At 37.8% G+C, this 22,994-nt stretch overlaps 1 protein-coding gene across 8 annotated transcripts in view; it reads left to right on the top strand.

Moving 5' to 3' along the window:
• The window catches only part of CNTN4 (contactin 4), a 914,517-nt gene that overhangs the window by 841,867 nt on the left and 49,656 nt on the right, over positions 1–22,994 (top strand). For all 8 annotated transcript variants that reach the window (XM_058726189.1, XM_058726188.1, XM_058726182.1 and 5 more), the window contains one exon: positions 5,018–5,145. In XM_058726189.1, the coding sequence (XP_058582172.1) occupies positions 5,018–5,145 (128 nt within the window). The remainder of the gene's footprint in view (positions 1–5,017; positions 5,146–22,994) is intronic.

The following is a 22,994-nucleotide window of genomic DNA, read 5'->3' as shown; positions in this document are numbered from 1 at the left end:
ATGTGTGTGTTACAGTATTTAACACATTGACATCATTTCTAGGTACGTAATTATCTAAGGTCTTTCTGCTTTATGTAGGCCTGGTGCACAGGAGGTGTTGAGTAGATATCTTTGAATAAATGAGTCCAATTTTTCATCCCCTTCTGTAACTACTTGATGTTGCCCACATGCTTCATTAAGCAGAATAATGTTTTATAGGATTTCAGAAGGGTGAACTACTTGGTAGTAGTCTTAGCCTTACCACAGTCCTTTGTTAATATCTGAAACAATGGATTTAGGAGGCTACAGAATTTTAGTTTACAGAATATTTGGCTAGTGCACTTACATGGCACATTTCAAGTGCCTGGCATTGGTGTCAGCACTGCATATCTTTATAACACCTTGGGAGATCGTTACTTTTATTATTCCATTATCTAAATAAGGACACTTACATACAAAGATAATAGTCACACAGTTCGTAAGTGGCACGAGGCTGATTTGTGCTTAGACAGTGTAGTTTCAGAGTTTATGTTCTCAATCAGCACACTATATTGCTTGGATAAGAAGGTGGTTCAATCTCCCAAAATTCCATGTTATATCCACATTTGGATTATAGCTAGGAAAAATAAACAGTCACAGCAATAGGATATAATTTAATGACAGATACTAAAATTTACTCCTTCTACAGATTATCTCCCTCACTCACCTTTTCCATTGTCCAGAGTTTAAGTCTTGGAGGCTTAGTTCTTACCTCTTTGTTTAAAAAAAAAAAAAAAAGTGGGGCATGGGGGGATATTAAAACACTTAACCAATGTCAGGCACTGAAATATTAAAAATGAGTAGTTAGTTTGTCAAAATTACTTTGTCATTTAACAAAGCTTAAAGGAAATTGGATAAGGAAGCTTTGAGTATAAGGGGCAAAGAGAGCCTTGAGAGAGATTGTGTAGAGCTAGCTGGGTCCCATAGCTGGATAGCAACAATATGTTGGGGGCCTTTTATATCCATTGGGTGCAATGGATACACCATCATTAAGGATTCAGGGATGCAAAGGACAGTGGGAAATGGGAAAAATATTTATACAGCACTTTACAATTAATAGAACCTTTCAAGTATCTCATTGTAGAAGATAATCATCATAGTAACCAGTGACATTAAAAGAAGAAAAACTAGGGTGTCTGGGTGGCTCAGTTGGTTGAGCCTCTGACTTCAGCTCAGGTCACGATCTCACATCTCATGAGTTCGAGCCCCGCATCAGGCTATGTGCTGGCAGCTCAAAGCCTGGAGCCTGCTTCGGATTTTGTGTCTCCCTCTCTCTCTGCCCCTAACCCACTCGCATTCTGTCTCTGTTTCTCTCAAAAATAAAATAAACATTAAAAAAAGAAGAAGAAAAACTGATGTAGACCAGTAGCTCTCTATTGGGGATGATTTTTGCCCCCACGGAACATTTACCCATATTTGGAGATATCTTCGATTGTCACAACTTGGGAAGAGAGGCAGAACGACTAGAATGCAGTGTGTATGGGATAAAGATAGTGCTAAATATCCTTCCAGGACAAAGAATTGTGTGCTCTAAAATGTCACTAGTGCCAAGGCTAAGAAACCTTAGCTTGGACATAAGTAATTGGGTCAGGTCATATACTTAGCAAGAATCAGAGTCAAGGCGAAGACCAGGTGATCTGATGACAAACTCTTTACTTGTTTTCTTATTCATATCCTGTTGGCATTAAACAGTATGATACAGGCAGTGGTTTTAGGTTTTTGGAAATTACCACTTGATCGCTTCTCGGCCTTTTGGCTAAGATCAAGTGTGGAAATTACCACTTGAAATGGTAAAGTTATTAACAGGCCTTTGTGCTTTGAAAGAGTCACCTCACCCCTTAGTGTTTACTATGCTCCAGACGTATGTTACCTCATGGAAGATGACTCCATATCCAAAACACAAATGTCACCTTCCTTACTGAGATGTTCTATGTTGGCATTTCACAATTTCCAGAGAATCGTTTTATAAATAGGAGTATGATTAACTCATTTAAAGCTATTTTTGTGATTATTGAGGGAATTAGGATTTAATCACCACTCTATTTTTATCAGTACATCTGCTCTTGGGCTAATGGGTTATCATATGATCTTTATTGAGCAACTGTTATGTGTGTATTATGGTGTGAATGAATAAAGGGCCTCCTTCTCTGCCTCTTATATATTGATTTGGGAGGACTCAGTTCATTTGTGTATTGACCTCAGTTTGTCAGATATAGTAGTTGGAGTGCAAAAAGCAGGCTGACTTAATTACTTTATTAAGGAAAAATATGTTCAGAGAATGTCCCATTTTTCCCATATGCACAAAAAACTAAGTAGGAGGACAGTTTTAAAGACGAAAGAATAACAGCAACAAAACGACTGCCTAGTACATACCAGGAAATGTGCTAGAAATCCCACTGACCTTATCTTACCTAATTCTTGCCTCTGATCACACAGGTAGAGCTGACAGCACTGGAATTAGAACACCCATCCTTCTGATTCCAACATCCTATATAGGGTGCGTCTGCCTTCATACCTTCTTATCAGCCTGAGAGTCAGCAGGAAATCTGTAGCTGCTCCATCCCTAAGGGCCTTCATGAAAAGTATATAGAGCATTTTCAAACCAGTATATTTTAATCTTCACCTGTGGTTTTAAAATGACTAACCAAAAATTCTATTAAGTGAAGCTGTGACCAATCTAGACCCCTTGTTTCAAATATTTGTAAAGAACTCTATTAGGGCTAACACGAGTGCACAGTGGTTTAGCCACTCTGAATTCTTATAACATTACTGATTTTTTTTTCCTAGGATATTTATTTATTTACTTATTCACTCGGTCACTTAGCAGATACTTACAAGGCATCTACTACAGGTTATCCTAGGCACTAGTTCCTAGAGGTTAAGTCATAAGATAAACACAGTCTTTGCCCACAGAGAAGCTCATGTGCCATGTGGTAAGACAGCTAACAAGTAAGCAAGACTTCTAGATTGTGTTTGAGATGAAGAAAAAAAGTGGCTGCAAAAAAAGAGAATAACAAAATAAAACAAATCCACTTTAGAGATATGAGTCTGTAAGAAAAGAGCTGCCTCTGAGTTGAGGTCATGAGAGGGTGAGAAGGTGGTAGCTATGTCCTGGTGTAAAGGTAGGCAGAGCAGCAGATGGAAAGGCCCTGAGGTGGGAAAGGGTCCCAGGCGCTCTAGGGACTTTCAGAAGGCCAGTGTGCCTATAGTTCATTGAAGGATAGAAATATTGGAGAAATCAAGTAGGCAAGAGAAAGGCAAAGGCCAGATCCTTCTGGGTTATAGAACAGAATTTATTCTGAGTGCGCTGGGGTGCAAAGAAGGATCTTTAAGCCTGAGAGAAGATGTAATCTGATCTATATTTTAAAAGATCACCTGATCACTGACTGAAGAATAATAATACATCTGAGGGGCAAGAGTAAAAACAGCAAATCATATAAGAGGCTGTTTTGATAGAGTAGATGAGAAGGGGGAAGCAGAAGAGATAGAAATGGGTGAATTTGAAGGATAAACTGGAGGTTCAGCAGACATTTACCTTGAATGGGCCACCTGTGTACATTTTTTTTTAGTTCTCTGACTGGTGTTCCAGCCAGGCTACGTGTCCTGTTCATCTCTGCACCTTCCTCTGCTGCTTAGTTCTGTTGAAAACAGGGTTCTCTACAATCTTTCCTGTTCCAGTTTTGTGTCTCAGTGAATGTGTTTCCTTCTCAGGTGGTAGATATTTGTCACAAATTGTGGGCCCTGAGATGTGCCATCCCCATTTGCTATTCTGCCATTGTCATACCATCTTGTGGGATATTTTAATTTATTTTTAATTCAGTTCTTGCATTTCATTAAAAATGTATTGCCTGACATATTTCAGCAAATATGACTAATAATAGCTCATTTAAGTTTAAGCCACTCATCTAGAAGAAAATATTTTTTAAGTTAATTAATTAATTAATTAATTTGATGTTTATTTATTTTTGAAGCAGAGGAGACAGAGCGTGAGTAGGGGAGGGCCAGAGAGAGAGAGGGAGACACAGAATCTGAAGCAGGCTCCAGGCTCTGAGCTGTCAGCCCAGAGCCTGACACAGGGCTCAAAACCACAAGCTGTGAGAGCATGACCTGAGCTGAAGTCAGACACTTAACCCACTGAGCTACCCCAGGTGCCCCTTAAGTTTGAGAGAGAGTGTGCATGCACGCACGCTAGCAGGAGAGGGGAGAGAGAGGGAGAGGGAGAGGGAGAGAGAGAGAGAGAGAGAGGGAGAGAAAATCCCAAGTAGACTGTGGGCTAGTGCAGAGCCTGATGTGGGGCTCAATCTCACAAACCACAAGATCATGACCTGAGCGGAAATCAAGAGTCTGACGCTTAACCAATTGAGCCACCCAGTCACCCTTAGAAGAAAACATTTTCAATGAAAATGAAGTGGCCAATCAAGAGATTTTTTTTCTTATACCTCAGCTGTTTAAAGACTAACATGAAGGGTGCCTGGGTGGCTCAGTTGGTTAAGCGTCCGACTCTTGATTTCAGCTCAGGTCATGATCTTATGGTTTTGTAGGTTGAAGCCCCGCATCGGGCTCTGTGCTAACAGCATGGAGCCTGCTTGGGATTCTCTGTCTCCCTTTCTCTCTGCCCTTTCCCAACTCACACTGTCTCTATGTCTCAAAACTTAAATAAATAAATAAATAAATAAATAAAGACTAATGGTGATCTACAATAAGCCTTCCCTATGCATAATGTGGTTAGAGATGCCGAAGACAGAGAATGGTTACAACCTATCTAATGTTTCTAATTTATTCCAACAGAATGTTGGGATCATTTTACCAAGATAAGTGTTAAAAGTGCTAAATAAGTCATATATCCTAATTATATTTATGTGTCTATAGATAAATACCCTAAATAAAGATGAGGCTATCAAGTGATATAGCCATGAGTTAGAGTTTGAAAAATGACGGAAATAATTTTCAGTTAGTCGTATGAGTTAAACTTACCATTTTTGGTTTGTTTTAATTTCAGAATTACCATTTCTGAAGATGGAAGCCTCAGAATTGTCAATGTGACTAAGTCAGATGCTGGAAGTTATACCTGTGTAGCCACTAACCATTTTGGAACTGCTAGCAGTACTGGAAACTTGGTAGTAAAAGGTAATGACTAACCCAGAGAACACATACACTGATATACATGTTTTCATTTCTAGTATTGCCATCTCGGGTGTCAGGATGGCTAAGTGGTCTAGGGAGCCAGATTCTAATATTGCTATCTATAGAAGTGGCATCATTCATTTTAACATGTACAGATATTACTGTGTTGCTAAATTAATACATCATGCCAAACATGATATGATTAATGATTCTTAGAGAACTGTTGGTAATGAATATGATTGAAAGGCTATCTTATTTCAGCATCATCCAATACAATTTTGAGAATTACAGCCATTGTATCCATTATACTATTGTAACTAATGTTATCTTCAATCCTTTAATTAAATTTCTTTCAAGTCTCTGTAGATTTGAAATTCATGTCTAGGAACACTGTGCTAACAAATTAAAAACCCATGACTCAAATACTATTTTTAGCCAACATTGTTTAAACAATGACATTAGCTATTTTTAAAAGAGCTACTCTGGTTATTCAGAGATATGGATATGGATTATTATACCAATAAAGGGCTTTGATCACCTCTGTGCTTTTTTAGTCACCCTGCCAACCCTCTCGGTTTTGAGGAAATAAAATTTTCCACATAACCTTAGTCTGGGTGCTTTGTAGTATATGACACAAATTCCTTTATGCCCTTAGCACAGCACATGATATGAGTCTATTCTATCACCCGATTGATGGGATGGGCTGAAAGTACTAAATGGCAAAGTATGAGATTTTAATTTACATTTTATTTGCATTTCTATTATTTCATGGCTTATAGAGTCATAGAATTTTTGAGTTGAAAGGATCTCGGCAATGGATGATCTGACTGGGGAGGATAAGGCTCAGGTTGGTGACTTTCTCAAGGTCACCAGTAGTGGAAGAGGAGTGTTAATCCAGGACTCCTGTACTAGGAAATATTTTTAATTCTGTTTTCTTTTTCTATAATATATTTTTATAAAATAGATATTTTTGTATAATAGATATAGATGGGTCACATCATATTATTTCCTTCTTCCTCTTTGTTGCTCCTTCTGTGAAGTAAGATAGCCTAAGAAAAATAAAAATATCTCTCTATCTATCTCAATTGTAATTTAAAGAAGAAAGATAAGGGGTGACTGGGTGGCTCAGTCGGTTAAGCGGCCGACTTCAGCTCAGGTCAGGATCTCGCGGTCCGTGAGTTCGAGCCCCGCGTCGGGCTCTGTGCTGACAGCTCAGAGCCTGGAGCCTGTTTCGGATTCTGTGTCTCCCTCTCTCTGACCCTCCCCCGTTCATGCTCTGTGTCTCTCTGTCTGAAAAATAAATAAACATTAAAAAAAAAGAAGAAGAAAGATAACAACTATCTAATTGCCTATTTTGGGGTCATTGGAAATTGGAAAGATACTACCATTTAGAGAAGGCTTTTTATTCAAAACATACTTATCTAGTACACAGAAAAACTGGAAGACCAAGAGTCAGAAGTAAATCTGTATTTAGATTAACTCCACTATTTCAGTCTGTAAATTAATCACTCAGAGCAATAGCATGGGCATAGACTATGTGTGCACTTGGTTTCACAGGGCAAAGAGAAAAAGAGGTTAGATAATATTTGTAAATCAAAATTCCAGCTAGAGGTCTTTGCTAATTTATGGCTTTCTCAGCTGCAGAAGGAAACAGTGATCAGCTAGGACCAAGAGGAATCCCAAGGTTTCAGAGCTGGTTAATGGCAGAGCTGGGACCTAATTATAGATTATTTGCTAGTTATAGAGATACAAGAGAGTACTAGGCAGTAGTCTTAGATAGTGATTAAGAGACTGGGCTTACAGGCAGAGAGATCTGGCTTTGAATCTCATTTTTCTCACTTACTAGCTCTGTGACCTTGGACTACATAATTAACCTGTGTTGGGATAATAGCAGTGCCGACTTCTTAGAGTTGTTTTGATGACTGTGATAATCCATGTTAAGTGCTTAACATAATGTTTGGCACTCAGGAAATATTAGTGGTTGTTTTGTTGTTGTAGCTTATATTTGAATAAAATGGCTGCACATACATTCTGAATCTTGTTGAAATGAACATGTTTGAAGTTGCCACCACCAGCCCATTAGAGTAATTAGCAAAGAGAACTGCTGAACCTGCCATCAAAAACATGCCCGAGAATGTGAAAGATTATAAACACCTAAGGCTAGAAACCACTTTTTGCTGTTCTATATTGCTGTTTTTGGATGTTTTTATATGTGGTTACAAGTTATGTCCTGTGTTTGATAAGCCTTGATTTCCTTGGCTTTCAAGATGGTGGACAGAAAGGAGTGTCCTGTATTTCCCATTAGAGTTCATATTCCAGCCATACAACCAGTCCCAAGACACTCCATCCCCATCCATCCAGATGGTTCTCTGATGCTTGTCTTGTGCCAAATCACGGCACAAAACTTGCCAATAAACCAGTTATGAAATATGCCATATCCACCCCATGTTTGGGGTGGATATAAATGTTGCTGAGGTAGGAACATCCACCTTTTTAAGGAGATTAAATACTTTATTTCTAGACTTCTCCTTAAATGCAAATGGTGATTCCCCAAGTATAGTGTAAGAGACAGTTTTAGACTTCATACTTTCACTGTTTTTTGTTTTTTGGTTTTTTTCAATAATTTGTTTCTTACAATGTGTATTAGGAAAATACTAGTTTTCCGTTCATGGCAATGATTAAAAAAAAAAAAACCTCCTTTTAAAATATGTTTAAGTAAAGGGATGCCTGGGTGGCTCAGTCGGTAAAGCATCTGACTCTTGATTTTGGCTCAGATCATGATCTCACGGTACATGAGTTCGAACCCTGCATAGGGCTCTGTGCTGACAGTGCAGAGCCTGCTTGGAATTCTCTCTCTCTTCCTCTCTCTGCCCCTCCCCTGCTCCTGCTCTCTCTCTCTCTATCTCAAAATAAATAAAAACTTAAAAAAAATAAAATGTATTTAAGTAAAGAAGTGAGCCAGTATAAAGAAAAATGTTAAGTATGTGTTATTTTTATGAGGCAATACACAAAATCATAAAGATGGGATATGAAGATTGGGAAAGATGGTACATTGGCATTTTACAGGATAGTTTTAGCGGACTTATGGAAAGGATTTAGAGGGACATACGACAGGATCAATACCTGTTTTGCTGAGGCACATGGAACACTTAAGAACTAAAATGTCCTGATATAGGGGGGAACGAAAAAGACTGTGGCAGGAAGAGCCTGGTAGCCTGTGAAAGTGGAAGGCCAAGATCTGTAGGTATGAGCCCTGGGGTCATTGGCTCCCTGCCAGGGGGAGTTCATTTGTTTAAAAGCCACGCTCTTTCTGGGCTTGGCTGGTGGTGCTCCATTGCAGTCGGTTTTTCTGCAGAGGTTCTCTGCTTCTTTTATTATTCTTATAGGTGAGAAGGGGGAAAAAAAGAAATATGAGTTTTATCTGGTCCATATGTTCACAGAAGTTAGCAATCCTGTTACTTTAGGTAAGGTCAGAAGGTATTTGAGAGAACATTTATCTCCCGTTGCTTGGTTCTGACTCCCATTAGCATTAATGGGAAGTACATGTGTGTGCATAGGGGCATCCAGACCACCAGGTCGCTGTGAAGGACATTAACATAAACCGAGAAATGCAATTTAGAAATCTGCCCCATAAAGCACGATAAAGGCAGAGAAAACCATTCTGAACTCCATGTGAACTGTGCCAAGTACTGAATCGCACATCATAATGCTTCAGCCCTGTACCTTTAATGTAAATGTAACAGTTTAGCCTGAAATATGACTGAGCGCTGTATTTTAATTCAATTTTGAGGTCTACAAAGGGACTAATTTATCAGAGAAGGTGTTCTCTAACCTTAAAATGTGCTTGTATTCGTTTTGATCTCCTCATACGTAGGATTAAAACACCGTGAAGGTCAGACATCAGAACACATCTTCCTAACCTTTTTATAATAATTCTGTCATTAACAATGCTTTTAAAATCCAATTCTCTTTCTCCTCACCCCCACCACTGTGTTTTCAAGGGAGGCCGGAGATAGTGTCAAACACAGGGTCAGTAAGTAAGCAGGTGGGGGAGAAGAAAGGGATAAATCCACTACAGCAGGTACAGGAGGTTTAAAATAAATCTCTGGCTGGCAACCATAAAATGGATAAATATTCAGATTATGCATGAGCAGGCTTCCAAACTGCAGAATTCTGACAGGTGCCCAGGGGGCTCTTGATTATCATCCCATCATCTGAATTTCTAAATTTTACTGATATTATTTTTTAAGCTAGTTATAGTATATTTGGGATTTGGTTTGCTGTTTAATTTTAAACAAGAACAGTTCTCATGTCAGACCCCTGAATCCTACCAGAAAGCATAATATTTGACCTTTCAACCAAGATGAGCTTTAGCAATTGTCGACATCATTAAAAACTATACAGAGGGCAGGCTGCATTTGCATGCAATATTGTACTTACTAATTCATTTTTATCTCTGTAGCAGAGTAAAAAGCATGCCGTTTCGCATGATACAGTGTCTTTGCTGTACAGGTTTCATATGAGAGATATTTTTAAGTAGCACTCCTAAAGAAGGGTAACTTAGCGTATTTGTCTTCAATGTAGTTCAGCAAGATAACTATGGTTATAGCAACCCTAGCTCCTATTGACAACCTCCAGGCATGAAAATGAAGTGCAAGGCTCTAAGCTGTGGATGTTATTATCATAGTTATCTTGCTGAACCACAACCAAAATGACCTTGAGTAAGTCTACGACTGGTGATTCCAGACTATACTTTGAGAAGCTCTGTCCTACATCAAAGAACTTTGCATATGCCGCATCGCAAGTGAAAGTTCATTAGAATGCTTAGCAGAAGTATAGATTTCCAGTACCCTAACCTAATAAATCTAAGTCTTTAGGGATAAAGAAAAAAAAATTTTTAATAAGCACCCTACTTGATCTTGATATATATGCTATATTTTCAGGGGTTGGCAAATGATGACCCATGGGCCAAAAGCCAGCTATCTGTTTTTGTACAGCCCAGGAGCTAAGAATGGTTTCTATGTGTTTCACTGGATGAAAAAAATTCAAAAGAATAATAACAATTTCAGACATGTGAAAATGTTATGAAATTCATATTTCAGAGTCTGTAAATAAGGTTTCAGTGGAAGACAGCCATGTCATTTGTTTACATATTGACTGTGGTTATTTTTACACAACTGCAGAATTGAACAATCATGACGAAAACCATGTAATATATAACTGCCTACATAATTTTCTCAATTTTGCCTCTTAGCCAGCAAAACCTAAAATATTTGTTATTTGGCCCTTTCCAGAAAAAAAAAAAAAAAAACTTACTGATCCTTTCTTTTATGAGTTTTTTATTTCCCTAGACAGATCTTCAATACTTGGTCTGAGGTATAGCCTTGCCAGGTTATGCAGTACTGGGAATTTTGACATCCCCTTGAGTCTGATTACAAGCTAAAATTGGTGGGGTTAGTTCTTTCACAAGACCTTAACCTTACCCCAGTATCAAAAGGGTTGACCTAGTACTTGGATATAAGTTAAAAATCCAGAGAGGCAATTGGATCATTGATTGAGAGAGAGGAGAAAAAAACCCTTGGAAGACAGTAGAACAATGTATTCGATCTGATTCTCAAGGAATGAGAAGGCCTCACACTGATGGAACCAGACAATTAGGCCAGGGAGAGTCCTAAAGAACAAAATGTGTCAACTGGGGTTTATCAAGATACTTATCTCTTCCTGAACTTTTCACTGTCACCAGCCTAAATCATTTGAACTGTTTCACATTTAGTTTACCCATGTCTCTGGATGCAGGTTGTTCTTTTACTAATAATTTGTTTTTTTCTTTTTAAAGTGCCCTCTATACACGTTTTACCCTGTTTTCATCTGAATTTTAAAATACTTCTTAATAGATCAAGAAATAAAATAATTTTTAAAAATTAAAAATAAATAAAAACACTTATTTTTGTTTTCCAGATTACATTTTTTTTCTAGTCAGTGCACAGAATTACTTTCATAATAAAAAAAAATTGAACTTTAACTATCTTTGATAGAAAAAAAATTCTCAGTAGAATTTAACTAAGACCTCAAATACTTGGGCGCACCTGGGTGGCTCAGTCATGTAAGCATCGGGTTTTACCTCAGGTCATGATCTCGTACTTTGTGGGTTTGAGCCCCAAGTTGGGCTCTGTACTGACAGCTTAGAGCCTGAAGCCTGCTTCAGATTCTGTCTCCCTCTCTTTCTTCCCCTCCCCGGCTGGTGCTCTGTCTCTATCTCACAAAAAGAAATAAATGTTAGAAAATTAAAAAAAAAAAAAAAGACCTCAAATACTTGTAACAAGAAAATTCTCATTTTCCATTCCTGCAAAGGGAAGACGCTCCTGTGGCTTAATGAACATTTAGTTGATGCTTTCATTCCCAGAATGCTCAATGTCCAACCCGTCAAGAATTTATTTACATTTAGAAGAAAAGATGTTATCAAACACATACATATAACAGAAAGGAAATTCTTACCAACACCAATGAGTTTCTACAACATTTCTACAATATTCCATGTAAAATACATCTGTTTTTAACTGTATGACATTGAGAAATATCAACCTATCCATGCATACCATGACTGACACAATAATGTAGAGTCTTTTCACTTGGAACCTTTTTTGAAAATGAGTTTGAAACAGCCCACATCTTCTATGTAAAATTATTCAAGGCTTTATCCATATTTGACTGGGGATCAATCAGAAATCAGTAACCAGCAATGACATTTGGCTGCTAACCCACAACAAAAGCTTTTAACATTGGGCCCTTATAACAGAATACATTTCAACCTAATTAAGTGTCTTCCACTGGAACCAATTATTTCTAGGCAATAATTAAGGGTCTTTCTAATAGGATTAACACGAATTTTGACCCAAGGCACCCAGAGTAGGAAAAGTTTGTTGTTAGAAGTGCTAAATGCTAATTATGTTAGGTCCCCTGGTGGAACGACAATGGCCAGAGTATTTCAATACTAGATCCTGTTAGATATGGAGACCTGCCACAGTGGAGTTGGCAACAGTTAAGTAAGATAGGAGAATCCTAAAGAAAAGTTAGATAAGTGTGCCTCTTGTTCCTCCTGTGTTCACAGAGCATGACATAACCTGGAACTCTTTATACCAAGACATGAAGCCAAGACCTTGATGAAACAGTGTAATATTTCCCCTGACATTCCTGTGAGCCCTAATGAGGGCCACATGGACGTAGCAAATAGTGTGCCTTTAGCAATATTAATCATAGATAGAATGATTCCCCTTTTGCCCAATACTTTCTGTAAAAGATCTTCTCACGTTTTATAATGCTAAGATTTAATTTTATTAAGATTGCATACCGTGACAGTCTACTCCGACTGCATCCTGCCATCATTTCTTTATCTTTGGTCTTCTTCATCCTAGGAAGTAATCCTGTAACTCTTGTGTTCCTATGCCAACTCTGCCCTTTCATAGGAAGGCATCTATGCCTAGGCAGGCTTCACATTCTTGCTTTTGATATAAAAGACACACTGCAGGCCAAGATTTTGAATAAAATTTCAATCTTACTAGATTGCTAATAAGAAAAACGCAAATGTAAGCACAAGTGTGATAGGATTTTTTACATATGAAATTGGCAAAAGATAAACATCAAGAAAACCTTTTGTTCATGAGAGTGTGGACAGTACTCATACACTCACTATAAGTAGGAATGTAAACTAGAAGAGACACCGTAGAGAGAAGATAACATTGAAAAGTGCAATCTCGGGGCGCCTGGGTGGCTTGGTTGGTTAAGCATCCGACTTCAGCTCAGGTCATGATCTCACGGTCCGTGAGTTCGAGCCCCACGTTGGGCTCTGTGCTGACCACCCAGAGCCTGCAGCCTGTTTCAGATTCTGTGTCTCCCTCTCTCTCTGCCCCTCCCCTGTTTATGCTCTGTCTCTGTCTCAAAAATAAATAAACCTTAAAAAAAAAAAAAAGTGCAATCTCCGTGGCTTGGGAATTCCATTTCTGGGTATCTGCTCTAGAGGAAATTATACATGTTCTGAGGTACACTTGCAAAGATGTTCATTACATTGTTTGTAATGACAAGGGGAAAATACACAAACAAATTAAAGAATAATACATGTGGCATTATTTCATATAATGCATGTAATATGATTTAATATAAAATTAGTAACAGGAAATCATACCATATAATATTTAAACATAAAAATACATGTTCAGGATAAAAATTAACTCATGGTATTTGTGAGAGAAGGGATCTGGAGAGAGGTTATATGAAAGGACTTAAGCTATATTGGCAATATTTTACTTGGGTAAAATTTTCATGTATATTCAGAGGGGAAAAGGCTGTAAAAAATGTTAGAGACTGCTGATTCTAGAAATGGGAATATGAGTACTGCTGATTTGTTTTTGTTAGTCATCTATGTATAATATCTCAAATTAAAAGGAAACGCCAGGTCAGAATTCTTGTGCATGGTAAGATATCACAGTCAAAATCATTCAGATAGTGGATCCAACTTTCTATCTCTCCTCCTGATATTACAGAATAGATAAAAACCTTATTGCTAATGATATTTAACCTTTTTAATCCAAAATTGTCTTTTAAAGAAAAATCTCTACTGTAGAATGAAATAAATGGTTTAGTTCCTAATGAATACTCAGCAATCAAAATAAATAAAACAAACAAACAATAAAGGCAAACAGAATATGACTCTTTGGCTTCATTAAATGTGAAGCACATAATTAATTTCTTTTCCGGCAATTCAAAGAGACTTGTGTTGTTCTGATTCAGTTTAATTGAACTTATTACCACAAGCAGATAATAAGAAGAATATTGAAGATATCCATCTGGCTTGCACTGAAAACCTCACATGTTTCATTCTTCATGGCTGTCATAGGCCGTACTAATTGCCTCATTTCAGCTCTTTTACAATCAGTATGATTTAGCTATTAATGTGATAAAATTCTTACTCGAGAGGAAGTTGATATTAAAAAGCATAGATCTCTGGCCTACCTCTGCTACCACTACTGAACCCATCCCCAGCATTATTAAAGTTATATATTTTTCAAATACATAAATAAAAGTCCATCTCTTTCTTGTGCATATCTTTTTAGGTTACATCTGTCATCTTATATCTTGCCATAGAGCTGTTTCCCGCTGAAGGAAAGAAATGGTTTATGTTGAGCTTTTCAGTTCATAAAATGTTTAAAGATCAATGTGGTTTGTTTTCAGCTGTGGTATGTTTTCTTTTTTATAATTTCCAAAGCTGAAATGGATTTTAAATGGCTAATTGTGTAGTAAATTAAAAGGAAAGTAAAATCAAGCACTTTTATCTTCTGTTCCTAAATATCAGAACTTCCTGTGGTTTGTCATGAAGACTGGTTGGTTTTATATGGACAAGCTGTCCCAGAAGCAGAGGGGTGTGTGTGTGTAAGTGTGTGTGTTAAATCATCCATCTCCTTTTATTTTAGAGATGGTCCCATGGGGGAAGCCAGCATTTGGTCCCAATTCAAAAAAGGAAAGTTTGGTCTATTACAAACCCTGAACCAGAAAAGAGATGTGTCAGAAAAATTCATGAGTGATTCTCACCTTCGTTTCTTGGCATTTGTTTTCTGTACCAGAGGCAGGAGGGGGTTTTGCTGTCCCAAAGGAGTAGCGCCACCAAACCATAATTGAATTTCTCTGGCTGTCATAGGCAATCAAATCTAAGAAAACCTCCCAAAAGACTGTAGGCTTTTAGGTTAAATACAGAATCTGACCAGGATGAAGGCAAGTTAATTAACATTTCCATCATTTCTCTCTGATTTACTCTAGCAAGATTCATTTCTAAAAGGTTAAAATGGTTGTCTCTTCTATGCAGCCATTTGAAGACCCAGAAGTAGGTTACTAGCTATGGAAGAAGAAATGTAAGCAGAACACTTAGAGCAACAGTGGCTTTTTACATGGTCTTCTAGCAGTTCGATAATCACTGTGCAAAAGTGCAAGACATGTTATTAAATGAGGATTAACAATATCCACTTTGAAAGCTGCCCATACTAGAAAACATGTCACCTATTGCCATATTAACTCCCCCCTTCTGTCTCTTCAGAAGTAGAACTGCTTATAAATGTAAGTCAAGCTTCAATTTTTCCAAGAAGAGTAAGATCGACAGGGTCTAATCAGAAGTGCCTTCTCTTTCATATCTATTTTCATAAGGCTTACCCACATGTCTTGTGACATATATCTGTCTCTGTTGGCTTTGTCTACAACACAAATAAAATAGCTGGTCACAATGCTGTTGGCACTAGTGCTTCTTAATGGGTAAGGCAAAGAAAAATTAAATTATACAGACCAGTATAGTTGATGAGAAGACAATCTGATACAGTCCAAATATGAGAGAACAGTGAAAAGCTACAAATCACATACTTGTCACCCTCCCTCTGTGACACCACGGGCAACAGGCCACAAGCATCAGAATTGCCTATTGTTTTTTTTTTTTTAAATAAATGCACATTCTTGAACTCTCCCCTGCTCTGATGAACAAAAATCTCCAAAGGTGCAACCCAGGAATTTCCATTTTTAGTAAGTTCTCCGGGGAATGCCTGGCTACAAACCTAAGAGCTCACAGTCTAAGAGTAGATACTGATAGGCAAAGAGATAGAGCTTTGTTGAAAGTATAGAAGGAACAGAAAGGAAGGAATGAAGAGGGGATTCACTGAGGGGATAAAAGTGATAATTGAACTGGGAACTAAGAAATGAATAAGAGCTCACCAGGTTATGAAATATAAAGGTAATATCAGGCAAAAAAATTTTATCTAGTAGCCAAAGGCATAAAAGTTCCCAGCATGTTTAGGGAAAAACCAGTGAAAAGATGAAATGAGAACATGTCCAGAAAGGAGACCCCTGAAACAATCTTGGCCATATTTCAGGAACTGTGGGCAATAGAGAGGCAAATATTTTGATTTTCTTTTTAATGGAAAGAAAACACATTCCATTAACTATACATATATGATCTTGACCCCGACTTCATGGGAAATTTTACATCTTCTAAGAGGATTTAGAAAGAAAAGTAGTTATCACAGCATAGGATGTTTTAAATACTTTTTTAAGTATGTGATAATCCATGTTATTTGTAGAAATATTAGAAAAAAGTTAATCTCATTCCGAGAGATCCAATTAAATGTTTTTTTACATTCTTTTACAGAATTACATCTAGGTGTGTGTGTGTGTGTGTGTGTTTAAATCTATATTTGACCCTTGAACAATGCAAGGATTAGGGCTACCAACTTCTGTGCAGTCAAAAATCCAAATATAAGTTTGACTCCCCGAAAACTTAACTACTAATAGCTTACTGGTTTGTGTTTTGTTGTTTTTTTTTTTTTTACTAATACCCTACTCTTGACAGAAAGCCTTACCAATGACATAAACAGTCATTTAATACATATTTTGTATGTTGTAGGTATTATATAATGTATTCTTACAATAAAGTAATCTAGAAAAAAGAAAATGCTATTAAAAAATAATAAGAAGAAATACATTTACTGGATTGTACTGTGTCAAAAAAATCTGTAAATGGACCCATGCAGTTCACTCATGTTGTTCAAGGGCCAATTGTGTATCTATCTGTCTGCAAATCTGTTAATAGATATACTCATACAAAAAGGTCCTGCTATGGGTACCAGGTTGGCTCAGTGGGTTGAGTGTCAGACTCTTGATTTTGGCTCAGGTTATGATCTCACGGTTCATGGAATTGAACCCTGTGTAGGGCTCTGTACAGACGCCTCAGAGCCTGTTTGGAATTCTCTCTCTCTCTTTCTCTCTCTCTCTCTCTGCTCCTCCCCACTTACTCTATCTCTTTCTCTCTCTCAAAATAAATAAAACTTTTGGGAGGAAAAAGATCCTACTATACACACAGGGGAGAGGCGGAAAGCAAGAGAGAGACACAGAATCTGAAGCAGGCTCCAGTCTCTGAGCTGTCAGCACAGAGCCTGATGTGGGGCTTAAACTCGTGAACCGGGAGATCATGACCTGAGCCAAAGTCAGACACTTGACTGATTGAGCCACCCAGGAGCCCCCTCCTACTGAAATTTCTTACCAGTGACACATGATGTTACCAATCATATCCTGATCACATGAATTATTAGAGAATAGATAAAATGACAGAATCAGTATTCGAAATTACCATATAAGATAATCATATGAACCAAATGTAACAAGCCTAATTTAATAGTGGCAAATGTAAAGATTTATACTTGGCTCCCAAAATCAGGAAGAGAGAGAGAGAAGTTTTAGGTTATGCTGTGTGTTTAAAGTTTTAGTTGACTGTAAGATCATTGCTGAGTCGGCAATATTCTACATTGTTTTGAGGCAAATTAGATCCATAATTAATAGAGTATCCAAAATAAGAGAGGGGGAAAAACTACAGTAACACTGATGAAAATACTGGGAAACGACTATGTTTTTATTTCTAGACTGACAATAAAAATTTGAAATCAGCCTAGAGGAGGACAGCTGGGGTGATGGTAGGAGGTACAGCTAAAGGAACTAGGAGTGGTGAGGCCAAAGAAGAAGACCTGTGGAGGGTGGATGAGAGGAATGGTCAGTGTTTTCAAACATTTGAAGAGCTAGCACACTCTATGTGACGTCAAAAGGCAGTAACAGAATAGATGGGTGGTAAGCATTAGAGCAAATGATATTTTTGTGTGTGTTCAATAAAAAGGAAAAGGTTCAAATACTTACACCATGCAAAAGATGAAACTCGTGATTTTTCCATTATTGATAATGATCACTACCAGACTGGACATGTGCCCTAGGGAGACAGTGCAGAAAGTATGCAGCCATCAGGTGGAAGCATGTGGTCTGAGTGGCCTGTAAGGGGCATTTTCAAGTAATGTTAACGTACCGGCAGCCTACTTGGATGACTTTGTAAACACTGACCCATATGAACCTCCCAACTCTGAAATGTTCTCACTCTGCAATTTTGTAGTTTTAAAAACTTATTTCTGCCCTATGTGTCTTTCTACCCCTGAGCAAAGCATGCCCCGAGGTTGAATTCTATCATGTTGACTTAATGTTCTTATTGCAGAATCTCTCTGAATTTTTTTCTCCCGGTCTGAATTTATTCATAATCAGCAATGCAGTATGGGTTGAAAACATTATTATGCTAATTATGGATAGTGTATTCCTAAAACAGAGTCCAGTAAAGGAATCTTTTTTCTATTATATGTTGGAATTTGAGGGAGTTCAATAAATAATACTTTTATCTATTGACTGAGGTTGAAAGCCACTGAGAGGTAAGTCAAGGTGCTGAGGCAGATGGCAGCTGAATGTCAGCTTTATCATGATAGAGCTGATGGAAGGGAATGTGGCTAGATACATAGCAATGGCAGACTCCCTAATGCTGAATTCCAGGTTTGATAGACTTGCACCACTACAAAACGTATAGAATGCGAGAATCAACCCACTATATGTGTTTATTTCACACTTCCAGGAGAAAGAATGGCACAGAGCCAGGAATTCTTCCCCCACCCCCAGACTCACCATTGGATGAGATGGGGGGTGGGCAGGAGAGAAGGGTGGTAGGAAGGATCAGCAGTATTCAAATGTCAGCTATAGCCACAGGTTACAAAGTGTTGGCTAATTTGACTTGAAACCACAGTTTTGTTTGTCTGTGAATCAGGGTGCCCTTAGAGTGGGGAGGCATGTACTCTCAAAACCGACCCCAGCCCTCGTTGTTCCTTATTGTCTTATATCTCTGGATCACACATGATACTGCCAGGCCCTCTTTGAACTTCTGACTTAACGCTATTAAGTGGGTCTCATCATTCTGTGGAAAAGGCCACTCTTTTGATTATTTTCAACTATTAACTTATTAAGTAGATATAAGTTGAATATGATGGGGATATGAGAAGAAGATTGTAAAAGGGAATGTTTCAAATCTTTCTGTTTGTAATTCTGCCCATGATTCTTTTTCGGATCTGCATTTTACTCCCACGTCTGTACCATGAGATTATCAAGGTGAATAGAAACTCAGTTATCTGAATGGACACAGTCTTCTCAGGAGCAGCCAGTGGTTAATTGGGACAAGAAAACACAAGTCATTATCTTTGAGAAATCTGAAGCAAATTGAGGCAGGTTGTCACCTCTCACCAGGAAACAAATTAGTCCTGTCTTTAAAAAGACTCTGCTGACTGGGGATTCCTGTCAACTGCCACAGAAATAAGGAGAATGTGGATTACTGGTACTAAATAGTGGTCATGAAACACCCAGAAACCCATTTTCTTATTTTCATGAATATTTCTAATTGATTTGACTAGTGTGTTTGACAAAATTTGTGCTAAGTTTTAGCTGCAGAAAATCAGGGTGCCATCCTTCAGCTGAAAGCATTAGTATACCAGTCTGTTTGGAAGAAGCTCTGTGTATAAAGGAAAAGCCATAAATTATAAACAAAATAGCTCTTTCCCTTAGCTAACTAACATTTTGGACTCCCTGCCCGCCTGGGGGTGATTGTAGCACAATGAGAGAGAGAGAGAGAGAGAGAGAGAGAGAGAAATAATAAAACACTAACACCATGCTGGGTTATAAAGGTTGTGAATAATATAAAACTTGAGAAGATATGACCTACTTTTTCTGAATTGTGTGAATATGGGAATGATTGCAGTCTAGTGGAAAAAACAGTGAGCTGAGTTTCTGCCATCCTGGGTTCTGGTCCCAGCTCTGTTACCAGCCAACTGTGGGACATTAAGCAGTGTCACTACTAAATATGATTCCAGACTCCAGTTTTCTTACCTATAAAATGAAGAGCCTTGAACAGAGAGAGTTAAGACCTCTTGCAGTTTTAAAGTTCTATGGTTTCATAAAGTAATACTTAGTTGGAATAAAGCCTGAAAGTCCTCTAAATTCCAGGGTTTTTTTTTTTTTCTCAACAACAACAACAACAAAATCTTTCCAAAGGTACTGTAACTCAGGCTCCCAAAGGAAATGAAATGATGTCTTCCATGTGCAGGAGATTTGAATTGTATGAGCATTTATTTTACATGAATTCAGTGTATGATCCCTGAAGGAAAGAGAAGAATTACAATTTAAGTGGTGTAGACAGTTTTACCAAGCAGTTGATCCGTAAGTACTTATGAGATAAGGATCTGAAAGGACACTGGGCTCAGTGCACCACATTCGTCATGTACTTCTTAAAATATGATCATCTTGCCACACTGAATGGGATTCTAGTGTTTGATGACATGTTGATTTTACAATATGGCCACCAAACACAAGCCAGCCACTTCAAGTGGCTGATAGCCAAAGAAAGAGCTGGAGATAAACTGGCACATTTGGATACCATATTGATTCTAAGGTGGTAACTTCCTGTGGGATTTTTAGGGCAATTTTCAGTATTTCCCTTAAAAAGTTTGACTTTAAAACTGAGCCCTATGTAGATATATCAGAAAGCATTTAAAACTTGTACATGAATGTTCATAGCAGTATTACTGTTAACAGCCAAAAGTGAAATCAACCCAAATGACTATTAGCTGATGAATGGAAAAACCAAATGTGGTCTTTCCATACAATGGACTATTATTCATCCTTAAAAAGAAGTAAAAAACTGATAAATCCCAACGATACATAAATGAACCTTGAAAACATGATGCTCAATGGAAGCCAGACACAAAAGGCTACAAATTGTATGATTTCATTTATATGAAATGTCTACCACAGGCAACTTCATAGAAATGGCAAGTAGATTAGCTGTTGTCAGGGGATGAATGGAAGAGAGAATTGGGACTGACTCATAAATAGTACCAGGTTTCTTTTTGAGGTCATGGAATATTATGAACTTAGATAGTGGTGATGGTTGTGCAAATAATAAATATGCAAAACCTACTAAATTGGATATTTTAAAAGGGTGAATTTTTGCTGTGTGAATTATATCTCAATATAAAAAGAAAAAAATAAGTAGTGATCTTTTTGCACTCTAAAAAGAAGAAAGATAAAGAAAAGGAAGGAATAAAGTGAATTTTCCAGCTGTGATCCAGGAATCATAATTTCTAGAGCTTGACACATTCTTAAGGATCATCATCTTAATGATTCTCACTTAGGGGCTTCTCCTGATCCCAAATCTACTGTGATAACAGCCCTCCATCTACTCCCAAAGACATTGTTAGGCAACAGTGCCACCATAAGTCTTCCCTTCTGTAACCTCATAGACTCTTGGCACCCTTCTTCTCAATTCCTGTGACAACATGTCAGATATTAAGAGCATAGTATTTGAATAGAGAGGATTTCTGGTACATCCAATATAATCCATTTGTTCCCTTCTCTACTAATACATTGTAGGGGGAATACTGTGGGCTTTGCAGGTAAACAAACCAGGTTCAAATCCGAAATTCACTTAAAAGCTGTTCAAAATAAACTTTTGTAATATGGGTATAACAGAACCTATTACATAGGCTTTTGGGGAAAACTAAAGTAGAGAATGTATTTACATTAATTAGTATATATCTGAGTTCAAATTTTTATTTCCTTCTCTTTCTCTGGCTACTCTTCAAAGCCCACCAATTGATAGCTCCATATTCTATAAACTGCCATATTCGATAAACATCTTATCTATGCCATTGCGTATTTGGCTTCAGGAATAAAGTCTTTTTGCCATGCTGTTTCTATCTTACCCTCTTAGTTAGTTAGAAAATTAAATCAGATGGTGCTTTAAAGTACTTGGTACAGTATTTGTCCATGTGGTAAGTGTAGTATAAATGTTAAGTACTGTTATTGTATGGACTGGTAATTCAAGGTGTGAAACCTCTAGAAAGTCTTCTGTGAAATTCTCTAAGCGACTCTACAGCAGTAGCAAGCATTGCTGACTGTGTCACTAGGTTGAATTGATTACCTGCCATCTTTGTGAGACACAAGGAGAAGAAGCCATGTGTTGGGCTCTGGATAATAGAAATCTCACCAGTTCCATTGACCAAGACAAGCCTTAGTGCCAGGGTACTGCTCCAACTGTGCTGAGGTAACCTTCATCTTAGCCTATGTGGCTTCTCAGCCTGGGTGATCTTGACCAAAATTCACAATTTCTCTGAGCCTCAGTATTTTTATGTAGGAAGTAAGGCACATCAGCTTCATTTATTTATGTATTTATATGTTTTCTATTTTTCTTGTTTTTTGGCCAATGGGCTTTCATAATGTATATGCCTCCACAATTAGGGTGTGTTTCTGTGTGTGTGTATGTGTGTGTGTACATGTGTATATGAGTGTATTTTTGTCTTTCATATTGTATTCATACTATTATTATAGTAGTATGTATCCAAGATAAGACCAAATAGCCTGTGCCTCCTTCTATTGTACCATGTTGCCTTCCAAAGGAGTTCAGCAAATTTTTACTTTTAGAGTAACAGCTGAGAAAATTAATGTTAACAGGCCAGGGAAAAATAGAGGTTCTCAGTGGGGCACAGTGAAAGGGGTATGGGCTTTGCTGTACTACAGCTTGGATTCGTATACCAACTCTAGCCCTTCTGAGCAGCTCTGTGATCTGGGGCAAATTAATTTTTAGGAGTTTGGATTTCCTCCTCTATAAAATGGAAAGCCCCATGTGTTGCAAGGATTAGAATTTTCTCTGTAAAGCACCATTCTCTCTGTAAATGCCTCTGGCATTGAGTAGGTACCTTTAAATGATATTCAATATCATCATGCTTCTCTTCCTTTCACTGCCTGCCCTTCCCCATTGCCTCCATGCCCATTTATCCAAGAGAAGTGACTGAAAATGCTTAACTTTGTATCCTACTCTGGTTCCCTAAAAATGTACCAAAACTCCAGCAGTGTTGCTGTAGCAGCACTGAGGTCTGAGAGATTAGTCACTCTCTTTTCCTACGAGGTAAATCATTACTTTA

The sequence above is a fragment of the Neofelis nebulosa genome, chromosome 4, assembly GCF_028018385.1.
Source record: "Neofelis nebulosa isolate mNeoNeb1 chromosome 4, mNeoNeb1.pri, whole genome shotgun sequence".
Taxonomy (NCBI): Eukaryota; Metazoa; Chordata; class Mammalia; order Carnivora; family Felidae; genus Neofelis; species Neofelis nebulosa.
This window is presented reverse-complemented; position numbering and strand designations above follow the sequence as displayed.